Below are 13,909 nucleotides of genomic sequence, written 5' to 3'. Positions count from 1 at the left end.
TCAGTTTAAATGAAGTAGATATAACTTTGGCTCAACATACATGAATCCCATGGTAACCTCAGAGCAAAAACTTACAAACCACAATGGGAAAAGAAAAAAAAGAAGAAACAGAGAAGAGCTACAAAAACGACAAAAAAGTGATAAGATGGCAGTAAGTAATTTCAGTTCAGTTCAGTTGCTCAGGTGTGTCTGACTCTTTGCAACCGCATGGACTGCACCACTCTAGGCTTCCCTGTCCATCACCGACTCCTAGAGCCTATCAATAATTACTGTAAATGTCAATAGAATAAACACTCCAATCAAAAGACATAGGATGGCTGATTGGATAAAAATACAAAATCCTTCAATACACTGTCTAGAAAAGAATCACTTCAGGGTTAAAGACACATACAGACTGAAAGTGACGGGATAGAAAATAGCTATTCCATGCAAAATGAAAATGCCAAGAAAGTGGTAGCAGTGTGTGTATCAGACAAAACAGACTTTAAAAGAAAGGTTATCACAAAAGACAAAGAAGAACACTGTTAAGTCGCTCGCTCAGTCGTGTCCGACTCTTTTGTGACCCCGTGTACCGTAGCCCACCAGGCTCCTCCATCCATGGGATTCTCCAGGCAAGAATACTGGAGTGGGTTGCCATTTCCTTCTCCAGGGGATCTTCCTGACCCAGGGATTGAACCCAGGTCTCCCGCATTGCAGGCAGATGCTTTGACCCCTGAGCCACCAGGGAAGCCCTATGTAATAATAAAGGAATCAATATAAGAAGATATTACACTCATTAACGTATGCACCTAATAATGGGAGGACCTAAATATATAAAGCAAATATTAACAGAGACAAATGAAGAAAATAACAATAGTACAATAACAGTGAACTTTAACATCCTGCTGACATTAATGGACAAATTATCCAAACAGAAAATCAATAATTGGTCCAATAATCAATAGGACCTATTGATTAGGTCCTAATTGTCCTTATTGTCCTAATTGTTATTAGGACCTAATCAATAGGTCCTGTTGATTAGTACCCAATCAATAAGGTCCTAGAGTTGGATTTAATTGATACCTACAGGACACTTCATTCCCCCCAAAGGAAGCATATGCATTCTTTGCAAGTATGCATGAAATGTTCTCTATGACAGATCACATACTCAACACAAAATAAATCTGAACAAATCTAAAAAATTACATCAAGCATCTTTTCTGACCACAATGGTCTTAAACTAGGAATCAACCACAGAAAGAAAAATACAAAAAGAATAAACACATGGAGACTAAACAACATGCTATTAAAATGGGTCAATGATGAAATCAAAGAGAAATTAGAAAATACCTCAAAACAAATAAAAATGAAAATATAACTTTATAAAATCTTTGAGATCTTTAAAAGGAAAAAAAAACAAAAACCAAAAACAGTTCTAAGAGGGAAGTTCACAGTGATACAGGTCTTTCTCAAGAAATAAACAACCTAACTTACCACCCACAAGAATTAGCAGAAGAACAAACAAAGCCAAAGCCAAAGCCAAAGCCAGCAGAAGGAAGGAAATTATTATTTCCACAGAGGAAATAAAATAGAGATAAAAAAAAGACAATTAAAGGATACATAAAATTGACAAATGTGTATCCTGGCTCACCAAGAAGAAAAAAGAGGACCCAAATAAACAAATTAAGAAATGAAACAGGTGAAATAATAACTGACACCACAGAAATACAAAAAATCATGAGAATACTATAAACAGTTATATGCCAATAAACTGGACACCCTACAAGAAACAGACAAATTTCTAGAAACATATAACCTGCTAAGACTGAGTCAAGAAGACAACAGACAATTTGAACAATCACTAGAAATAAAATAGAATCTGTAATAAAAATAATAGAATCTGCAAACAAACGTCCAGGACCAACCAAACAGCTTCACCGGGGAATTCTACCAAACATATAAAGAACTTATACTTATCCTTCTCGAGCTATTTCAAAACATTTGAAGAGGAGGGAGCACTCCCAAATTCATTCTACAAGGCCACCACTACTGTGATATCAAAACCAGACAAAGATGTCTCAAAAAAATTATGTGTCAATATCATCGATGAATACAGATGCAAAATCCTCAAAAAATATTAGCAAACCAAATCCAATAATACATAAAAAAGATTATACACCGTGATTAAGTTGGATTCATTCCAGGGGCACAAAGATGATTCAGTGTATGCAAATCAATCAATGGGATATACCACATTAGCCAAAGGAAAGATAAAAATCACATGATCACCTCAAAAGACGCAAAAAAGCACATGACAAAATACAACATCCATTCATGATTAAAACTTGCATCAAAGTGGATATAGAAAGAACACATCTGAACATAGTAAAGGCCATTTGCAACAAACACAAACCCAAGATAATACTAACTGATGAAAAGCTAAATTACTTCATGCTAAATTCAGGAACATGACAAGAATGCCCACTGTAACCACTTCTTCTTAAATATTAAAACTTCTAACCACAGCAATAAGACAAGAAAGAGAAATGAAAGGTATCCAAGTTGAAAGTGAAAACATAAAACTGTCACCATTTGCAGATGACATCTGAGAGTCATCTGTTCTATAGAAAGAAAACCCTAAAGTCTCTACAGAAAACTTTTAGAACTAATAAATGATTTTAACAAGGTAGTAGGAAAAAAGATTAATATACAGAATTATGTTGTGGTTTATAAACTAATAATGAAATATCAGAAAGAGAATCCTTTTAAAATCCATATCAGAAAGAAAAAAATACCTAGGAATAATCTTACAGTGAAAGTATACTCTGAAAACTAATAAAACAACAATGAAGGAAATTGAAGTTGATATAAAGTAGAGTAAGAGATTTATAGATTTAATTCAATCTCTATGAAAATATCAGGACATTTTCACTGTACTAGAAGAAACAATCATAAAATTCATATAGAAACAGGAAAGACCCCAAATGGCCAAATCATCTATAACAAAGGAGTAAGAACATACAATGGAGAAAAGATCATCTCTTAACAAGTGGTTCTGGAAAAACCGAAGTCACATGTAAAATTATGAGATTAGAACACTCTGTCACACCATATACAAAAATAAACTCAAAATGGTTTAAAGACCTAATGTAAGAACAGAAACCATAAAACTCCAAGAAGAGAACACAGGCTGAATACTCTTTGACATAAATTATAGGAATATTATTTTTAATCAGACTCCTAAGGCAAAAGAAATAAAAGCAAAAATAAACAAATGCAACCTAATTAAATTTAAAAGCTTTTGTCCAACAAAGGAAACCATAAACAAAATGAAAAGACAACCTATGGAATGGGAAAAAATATTTGTAAATGATGCAACAGACAAGGGATTAATATCCTAAACAAATAAAAAATTCATAAACTCAGTATCAGAAAAAAAAAGACAACTCAATCAAAAAATGGACAGAACACAGAACCTGAATAACCATTTCTCCAAAGAAGACATACAGACAGCTAATAGGCACATGGAAGGACACTCAACAATACTAATTACAAGAAAAATGCAAATCCAAACAATAAAGAGATAATCAGTTCACTCTCGTCAGAATGACTTACCATTGAAAAGGCCTACAAATAATGAATGTTGCAAGGAGATGGACAAACGGGAACCCTTTTACAACTGTTAAAAGCAGTGTAAACAGGTGCTGAAACTTTGGAAAATAGTAAATCGCTTCCTCAAAAAACTGAAATTAGAACTACCATATATGATTCACCAGCTCTACTCCTGGGTATTTATTGGGAAAAAAATGAAAACACTAATTCAAAAAGATACATTCACCCTAATGTTCAGAACAGCACTATTTATAACAGCTATGTCATGTAAGCAACCCAAGTGCCTCTCAACAGATGACTGGATTAAGAAGATGGGTATGTGCTTGTGTTTGTGTGAGTGTACATCTCATGGAATACTACTCAGCCATGAAAAATGAAATCCTGCCATTTGCAGCAACATGGATGGACCTAGAGAATACGCTTAGTGAAATAAGTCAGACAAAGACAAGAATTATATGATACCACATTTGGAATCAAAAATACAATACAAACATATATGCAAAACAGACTCAAAGGTATAGAAAACAAATTTATGATTATCAAAGAGGAGAGGAAAGGGGGAATTAGGGACAAATCTCAGGTATGGGATTAATAGATGTAAGCTGCTATATATAAAAGAGATGAACAGCAAAGATTTACTGTATAGCACAAGGAATTATAGTCATTTTATAATAACCTATAATGGAGTATAATCTGCAAAAATTCTGAATTACAATGCGAGATACTTGAAGCTAATATAATACTGTAAATCCACTACACTTCAATTAGAAAAATGAATTTCAGGTAATGTATCTTTGATTAAAAATAAGTTCCAATAATTTCTTGAATAACTAATATCATCTTTAAACTGTAAATAAAAATGCAAATTTGTCAGACACATAAATGTCCTTAACTTTTTCTGATATCCAAAAAATGATGAATTTTAAAACTGTCACTTCTTAATATATTAGTCACGTACTTCCCAACCTAATACAAAGACCACCTCATTAACTATGTTCAGACACTGGGTACCATTGCTCACTACAGATTTATTCAAATGTTATAGAAATGGCAAGAGTAAAGTAAACATCAGTGAAATGGCATCTGTAACCCAAAGCATCTTTCTCAGGTACAAAAATATAGATAGCAAGGAGGTGCAATAATTTTTCACCTTCAAGCCAACTAAAAAGTATATCCTTATTTCTATGTTTAACCATACCTACGTATAAGTTTAACAATGGGATCAAACAAGACACGTAGTATTAGTTCAGTGTTAGAAATTACTTTCCAGTATATCCTGATATAAAACTGTCTCCCTACACTACTAAAACATGTAGGAGTTCATGAAAACAATGCCCCAGAAACATACATTTCACAGATAATTTCCTCATCAAATTCTAACTTCTCTGCCTTTCTTAAAAATTGTACCCCCCCCCCAATTTTTTGTTAACCTGTTCTGTTAAGAAAAATGATGGATAAGGAAGAAAATAAGATAACTGGGACATTGTTTCTTAAAATAAATTGCAGCCCAGAAAAGAAAAAAATTGTACTGCTTTGGCTAATGACTTAATAACCACACAATCAGTCAACACCTTTTCCTTGTGAAATATTTTATATTACCAATTTCCTAGATACTATATGTAAATACTTATAGGAAACAGAGTAAAAAGATAGAATTTTATTACAAACACTTGAACACATTTATCAATAAATAGGAAATATGTTAAAAATGTAATGGACAATAAAGTTGAATCTGTCTACAAAGTAGCAACTAAAATAGAAGCATCTATTTCAAATTAAACTGATACAGATATTAATACATTAATATGCAACTATTCAAAAAGGTAAGAGTAACTCAGAAAACATGGGTGGATAGAAGATAAAACAGATTTTAGAAAAAAAATTTATTGCATGAAATTTAGTTTCAAACTCTGAGAACAAAGACTGCTCTACTAAATACAGTCACTGAAAATATCTGGAATAAAAGCAGGGAAGAATGTAGGTTACAAAGAATGTAGGTTTCCTTGGCTATAAAACTAATTTTATTTTGCTACAAAAATAATCAATTTGCTTAGGCTAAAAGGAGGACTAAAAGTGGAATACCGATTCAATATGCAAGCAACTTGGAATCAATACAAATTTAGATGATTTTCGTATCTCTAAGAAAATTAATCGTTTTTTTAAAGTATGTGCTAGAAAAATTTAACTAGCTTAATTCAAGGACTAAACACTGCCAGGTAAAGTCATTAGCTGAATAATTTTCTCCTTATCCAGAGGAATGATTAGTATTAAACCTCAGATATTCCAAAATGTATAAAACAGCAATATCATTAAAAAACAGTCGTTATTTATTTTTAGATGTTAACAGATATGGTTTTAAACCTCAAACATTCTATTTTTTGATGATGTTAATGTTACTGATTGTAAAACTTGCCATTATCCAGAACTTACATTTCAGCCACAAAAAGAAAGTAAAACACAGAAAAAGATACTCAGGATTTTGAAGACACAAGGGAGACATATCAAGTATCTAATTAATGAGAAAATTTTATACAGCACAAATCAGATTGGTGTGGTGGTACAGATTTAAGTAGTGGTACAAAGAGATGGCAAGCGTTCACTCGCTGATAAAACACAGAAGATTTCAGGGTACTGTAAAGTGATGTTCAATGCTACAGATGTGCAAAAATGGCAGTTTTGGCCTAAACTATAAACATTAGCAAGAAACTGGACAAAGGAGTTGGAACTGAGTCAGAATTTGAACAATGAGTAAGATTCAAACTGGTGTTGATAAAGGTATTATTAGAGGACCATGCAAAGGTCTGAATATGTGCGTGAATGTTAATGCATAATTACTCTAGCTATGCATTTTTATACTCTTCCTAAATGTAAAAAATCATTATCCACAAAAACTGCCAGGAAAGTAGAGGCTGTGAACCCTTAGCACTATATCCATTTTCATATTTAAAAAACAAACGAACAACCCAAAAACCTTCATATATTTTTGCTGTCAGCTCCCAGGTAACCTGAGAGGAAAAGTTTTAAAATCTTTTTCTGCTTATAATTTTTCTTTTTTAATCATCTTGTTTCTTTTATAAATAGAAATTCTCAATATAAACTTATCCTCTATATGATTTTTTGGGTACATTGCTACCATTTTCTTTTTATCTAGTAGGTTTATATTTTGTTGTTTAGGATTTAGCTTCCCTTCACTTTTTCAAAAATTGAGTAATGGGGTATTACTTCCTTGTACTTATTGCCATTACAGGTTTGAAATCTAATTAACTGCAAATAGATAACTCAAGAAACTAATGGCTCCAATCTTTTATCCTCACAAAGAATGACAATACTTCCTTGCTATAGTTTCACGGAAGAAAGATGAAAAAATTTCAAGTATTTACCATTTCCAGTTTCTCCACCTTAACGCGAACAGACGGATTTAGGGAAATCTTCTTTCCTTGTGGCCCATAGTTATCAGTCCAAGCAGGGGCAATATCTAAGAGACAACAGGGTACACATTAATTGGAAATTTAATTGGAATAGAACTTTTCATTTGACAGGAGGTGTTCTTGGCTCCTGCTGTTCAGTAAGAATTCTGGCTAATCAGTTGGCAGCTTTCACTTTTGTTTTCATTATTTTTTGTTCTTTAAATCTACAATGTATCATATAAACCAGCTTCACTTAAGCCTTAAAAGATGTGGTCTAAAAAGAGTAGCCAATTATGCATTAAGTCCCACAGAAATATTAATTTAAAATACACACATACATCCCACCACTTACCCTGTCATCATAATGCCTTATTAATTGCAAAATGAAAAGAATTTTTTTCTTCCAAACTTAGTAAAATCATATTAGAAATTCAAAAAGGTCATAATTTCTCTTTGGCAAAAGTAGTCTGCTATATGAGTTCTGAAGGTACTATGGAAAAACTCACAAATGCAAACTGTTTCAAGGTTGCACATAAAGTATGATTAGTCTGAGAACTTCTTGAACTGAAAATCCTATTTCTTATTTTACCGAAGGATTGTATTTTGAGGAGCATAAATGATTCTCAAGAGTTGAGTGTCATGCACCTCTCACCCATTCTCTAACGCCTTCCCAGTATACCCTGACTATTTAGACAAGCTCTATCCTTGCTTTATGAGTAAAAACCAGGTGTCCCAAGAGACTAGAATTTGAAAAATTATTTGCCTTAATATGCCACATTTTCTCAGATTTCTGCAATTCATGTCAATCCTTGTATCTAAATTGTCACCATTCTAAATACACTTTTAAATGGTATTTTACTAGTTCTACATAGAAACAAGAGGAAGAGAAAAAACTTTTTAAAATGTCACATTTTTATGCAGTGTTTTAATTTTTTTTTTAATTTCTCAGAGCATCTGTCTCTAAGTACAAAATGATTTGCATTCTCTTTCCTAAGAACATAAGAAGTGCATATGAAAATAAATAGTCTTCCTCTAAACCTTTAACACTTCCTTAACATTCTATGTAAAATCTTGAATATAACTTATAGGTGTCAAGATCATAAAAAAAAAAAAAAACAAAAAACGGTTACTGACTTTTAACTTTAAATGGAATTCAAAGGTTGAGAAAGACTGATTTTAGTATAATAGAATTTTTACAAATTTGACAAAGGCAACAAAGATGCCTTTTTACTGTGATACCTAATTGTTGGCCAAGGGCTAAAAATAAATTATGAATACATTCTTTTTCCTCTTAAGAGAAATTTTTTGCCAAACTTGAAGTGTAGCATAAAAGGTCAGCATGAAGTGGTATGGAAACCCAAGTACGAGATAAGTCAAACCTTATTTTCCATTTTCAGGGTGTGAACATGTGAGTCTTGACAATGACTTTTTAGCCTGGTTCCTGACCTGCCATTAATGCACACTAACACAAGGTGGCCCCACGCTAACTTAAACATGAACTCAGACTGAGACTAACCCTGAGTGTGAATTACTCAATTCAAGCGTGTGTGGAAGGGGTGTAGAGGAGACGCAAGAGAGGGCAGGACAGGGACACATACCAAGGCATGTGTTTTCACTTATGTTTTCCTCAGTTCAGTTCAGTCGTGTCCGACTCTTTGCAATCCCATGAATTGCAGCATGCCAGGCCTCCCTATCCATCACCAATTACCAGAGTTCACTCAAACTCATGTCCATCGAGTCAGTGATGCCACCCAGCCATCGCATCCTCTGTCGTCCCCTTCTCCTCCTGCCCCCAATCCCTCCCAGCATCAGAGTCTTTTCCAATGACTCAACTCTTCGCATGAGGTGGCCAAAGTATTGGAGTTTCAGCTTTAGCATCATTCCTTCCAAAGAACACCCAGGGCTGATCTCCTTTAGGATAGACTGCTTGGATCTCCTTGCAGTCCAAGGGACTCTCAACAGTCTTCTCCAACACCACAGTTCAAAAGCATCAATTCTTCGGTGCTCAGCTTTCTTCACGGTCCAACTCTCACATCCATACATGACCACTGGAAAAACCATAGCCTTGACTAGATGAACCTTTGTTGGCAAAGTAATGTCTCTGCTTTTCAATATGCTATCTAGGTTGGTCATAACTTTCCTACATCCAGGCATAAACATTCCCTATGTCCAACAGTGGATATAAGAGAAGAGTAGCGCAAGAGTTGGACAAGACTTAGCAACTAAACCACCATGCTTACTTTTAGGCAGGCAGTACACTAAGTACTTTATGCACATAAGGGCATTAATCAACAATAACCACAGTGACACAGGTATTATTATTTCCAACTAAAGATGATGAGACCATGACTCCAGAAGGTAAAGAAACTAGCACAAGATCATACGGCAAGTAGGTGACCATGTAGAATTCTAATCTCTTATGACTTCTTAAACCAATTGTTTAAATGTGTCAATATCTTTCATCATCAGTCTTCTCATCCGTAAAGCAGGAGGAATAAAACAGATCACTTTATAGGAACTGTAATGGTAAAATTAAAAACCCTACAAAACTACTATGAAAACCATGCATGCATGTGTGCTAAGTTGCTTCAGTCGTGTCTGACTCTTTGTGACCCCATGGACTGTTACCCGCCAGGCTCCTCTGTCCATGGGGATTTTCCAAGCAATACTGCAGTGAGCTGCCGTGCCCTCCTCCAGGGGTTCTTCCCAACCTAGGAATCAAATCCACATCCCTTAGTCTATCTGCATTTGCAGGTGGGTACTTTACTACTAGTGCCACCTGGGAAGCCCATGTAAACTATAAAGTACTGTTAAGAGTCATACATACAGACAAAGATTAAACAGGAAATTAATGTAAAATTATACTAACCCTCAGTGGTTTACCAAAATCTCTTTTCTAGCCAAGTATCCCCTAAATCTTTACCTTGAACCAAAACTTTAGGAGGATCTAGGCATAAATCATGCATTTGTGCATGCTGTAATTCATGGTAGGTTGATCCGGAAAGCACGCACTTAAGACAATTTTCCTCAACTTCCAGTGTCCCTCTCAGTTTCAGCCTTGAGCGCCTTATTTACTCATGTGGTGGGGGGTTTAGAATTTTCAAACTATGGCTTATTTCTCTTGGATCTTCTCTTACTTTTCTTCTTTTTAGAAGAAAGGAAATAAATGTTTTATGAGTGCAAAAATCAATGCCATTTAATAAATACTACGAACCTTCCCATGGATGTATTTCTCATCACTAGCTTGTTTTCAGTTATAAAAGCCTTACTGTAGGAGAATTAAGGCTTCTGCTGTGGTAAAGTTAAAGTAATGGTTGTCTTTCTTCATGTAATAATTCTTTACTGACTTCCTCAGGAATGTCTTTAGTGTGGTTTTAGCTTCCTCATAAACTCACCCATTATTCAGCTTATGGCAGTAGTAAACAGCTGGATTCTGAATTATGAAATTTATATAACAGAATAGTTTCCAAAGGCATACTCAAGTATAAAGTGGATTTAAAAAATTCTAACCAGTTTTACTGGCTTCCCTGGTAGCTCAGCTGCTAAAGAATCTGCCTGCAATGCAGGAGACGCCGATTCAATTCCTAGGTTGGGAAGATACCTTGGAGAAGGGATAGGTTACCCATTTCAGTATTCTTGGGCTTCCCTGGTGGATGAGATGGTAAAGAATCTGCCTGTAATATGGGAGACCTGGGTTCAGTCCCTAGGTTGGGAAGATCCCCTGGAGGAGGGCATGGCAACACACCCCAGTATTCTCAACTAGAGAACCCCATGGACAGAGGAGCCTGGCGGGCTACAGTCCATGGGGTGACTAAGAGTCAGACATGACTGAGCGACTAACTACATCCAGTTTTACACTTCAGAATGCTTTTGAGATGGGAACAGGGGTAGATTTGCTTCATTAAGTTTATTTTTGTTGAGATTATATTAACACTCATATATTTTTAAGATTAATAAATACCAGCTGGCTGAAGGAGTTTAGATGTGGCAGTTAAGGATCTAATTTGGGAATTTATAAATAACTACTTTAAACAAGTCACAATGTATGTCAGTTACCTACAGAATTTAGAGTTGACTCTGTTTTTTCCCCTCAGAAGAATCTTGTCTAATACATTCGTGTGGAAGAAAATGGTTCGTCCTAAAGTCAATTCCATTTCAACTCTAGAAAAATTTCCCATTCTAATTGCATTTTAATATTTACATAGAGCTTACTCACTCAAATTTTTCAGTAGATTATTTTTCTACAACAAAATCAAGCATCATTTCTTATAGTCACTGATGTAAATCTACCCCAGTTTATTCATTACTGTAGGATCTCCTTGCTCTAATTGGAGTTGCCTCCTAGGATCATCTGACATGTAGCTCATCCTTACTTCTTTGCTTTTGATAATGGTGCCTCATTCACTTAGGATGATCTCTTATCTTCATCCATCCATTGATGTTTATCACTTCTTTCAAGATACAGATGATGTCTGACTTTTGCCAAGAAATTTTTCCCTACTGATTTCTGTATCTTGTTCAGTCACTCAGTCACGTCTGACTCTTTGTGGACCACCTGGCTCCTCTGTCCATGGAATTTTCCAGACAAAAATACTGGAGCAGGTTGCCATTTCCTAGTTCAGGGGATCTTCTTGATAGAGGATCAAACCCTCATCTCTTGTGTCTCCTGCACTGGCAGGTGGATTCTTTACCATGAACACCACCTGGGTATTTTGTGACAAATCAGAAACTATGTACTAGCTTCAGGGGTAAAGAAGGAGGATGTAAAATTGAATTGAAAGACAGAAGCTTTCACTTCTGCTCTAAAAAATATGTTCCGGAATATTATCTGAACTATATTCTAAACTTCAGTTTCTGTAAAATTTAATTTAAGGGGAAGATTGTGTTCTTGAGCCTGGAAACACTTTACTGATTGATAAAAATCCTTTTTTTATGGGTAACTTACACAATTAATCCTTTATTGTTTAAAAACATCAATAAGTCATTTCATGAAAATTAAGAAACAGTAATACTGAATTCATAATACTCAAGTGTTTTTCAATTTATATCTATATAATCTCTTCCAAGAAAAATAAAAAATATTTCTTTTCTTAAGCTATGCTCCCATCTATAATTTCTCTGCAAGCTGCATTTAATATACCTCACCAGGATTTCACTAAAAGGGCAAGGAAACCTAATCTTGATTTAAAGAAGAGTTTTCATTATGTGGTTTTAACAGTCCATTGATTATTACCGCTTCATAGATACTATTATGATAATTTATCTTTTAAAATTACAACCCTTTGTTCAGGAAAATTTTCAATAAAAATCATAATCTAACAGAGATCATCACATGATAGATTATTTTTGCTCTTTTATTCAATGAAGAAAAAAGAAATAATGCACTCTTCTTTAAAGTCTATTGTCACATTATGCACTCATTGAGAGAGATATTGAAAAAAATAACAGGAAAAAGGAATTAAATGTACATTTACCTGTATTAGACATATCTGTAGGGCTGTTGTCTGAAGAAGTAATTGGAATCTGTTCTGTTTTCTTGTATCCAGTTTTTATCTAAAGAAAATGAGGAATATGAAATGTCATTTTCTAAAGTAGGTCAAAGACCAGACTAGGAGTTCATGTTAACATAAAAAGAATGATTAATGAGATTAAAGCAATAGTCCCGAAAATCGAAACCTTTAAAATTTTGGTATATTCACCTTCAAACAAAGCAATTCAGAATTAAAATAACAACTGCTTTTAGCTCTACCATAACCAGGACAACAAAATATAAGGCTATGTACCATGTCTCTGAAAAGGTATTATAACCCCAAATGAAAAAGTATAAGAGCTAAGAGAAAATCTTAAACTTTATATCTGATTAGCATGGACTTAGTAGCGTTAGTACTAAGCAGAGAAAGGCACCTGAGTAAGAGTTCCACTCTGACTACTTAGGTTGTCACCTACTCATCACCCTGCAGTCCATGGGGTCGCAAAGAGTCGGATATGACTGAGCGACTTCACTTTCACTTTTCACTTTCATGCATTGGGGAAGGAAATGGCAACCCAATCCAATGTTCTTGCCTGGAGAATCCCAGGGACAAAGGAGCCTGGTGGGCTGCCGTCTATGGGGTCGCATAGAGTCGGACACGACTGAAGTGACTTAGCAGCAGCAGCAGCAGCAGCAGCATGGACCCAGAACTGAAGATACCTATGATGAATTTTGTCCCACTGATTAAAAGCCTACTTGAGTTTCAAGTTTGTTTTATAGAGTATATGCTCTATTCTATACTTCATTATTGACTGCACTGTAGCGATTAGTAATTACAGTCATCCCTTCGTAGCTACCAGTTCTGCATCTGCAGATTCAATCAAAAGCAAATTGAAACTATTTTTCTAAAAATTCCAGAAAGTTCCAAAAAGCAAAACTTGAATTTGCAGCACCAGCTAAGAGCTGGACACGACTGAGCGACTTCACTTTCATTTTTCACTTTTATGCATTGGAGAAGGAAATGGCAACCCACTCCAGTGTTCTTGCCTGGAGAATCCCAGGGACGGGGGAGCCTGGTGGGCCGCCGTCTATGGGGTCGCACAGAGTTGGACACGACTGAAGCGACTTAGCAGCAGCAGCAACTATTTACATAGCATTTATACTGTATTAACTATTACTAGTAATCTAGAGATGACATAAAGTATATGGGGAGGGTATGCATAGATTGTATGCAAATATAACACCATTGTATACAAGAAACTTTAACATCCTTGGATTCGGGTATCTGCTGTGGGGGCTGTGGGAGGAGGTTGTCATGGATATCTACAGATATCAAGGGATGACTGTAATTATGTTGATTTTCATGTAGAAACTCCCCCTTTTGTGTGATTCATTGGAAAAGACCCTGATGCTGGGAAAGATTGAAGGCAGGAGGAGAAGT

The 13,909-nt window shown here is 35.0% G+C and overlaps 1 protein-coding gene across 5 annotated transcripts in view; it reads right to left on the bottom strand.

The window, feature by feature from the left end:
* Window positions 1–13,909, bottom strand: part of STXBP4 (syntaxin binding protein 4) — a 253,383-nt gene that overhangs the window by 187,569 nt on the left and 51,905 nt on the right. For all 5 annotated transcript variants that reach the window (XM_070772475.1, XM_019981250.2, XM_070772477.1 and 2 more), the window contains 2 exons: window positions 12,473–12,551; window positions 6,972–7,066 (listed from right to left, as the gene is read on the bottom strand). In XM_070772475.1, coding sequence (XP_070628576.1) covers window positions 6,972–7,066; window positions 12,473–12,551 — 174 coding nt within the window. The remainder of the gene's footprint in view (window positions 1–6,971; window positions 7,067–12,472; window positions 12,552–13,909) is intronic.

This window comes from Bos indicus, chromosome 19 (assembly GCF_029378745.1).
Source record: "Bos indicus isolate NIAB-ARS_2022 breed Sahiwal x Tharparkar chromosome 19, NIAB-ARS_B.indTharparkar_mat_pri_1.0, whole genome shotgun sequence".
NCBI lineage: Eukaryota > Metazoa > Chordata > Mammalia > Artiodactyla > Bovidae > Bos > Bos indicus.
This window is presented reverse-complemented; position numbering and strand designations above follow the sequence as displayed.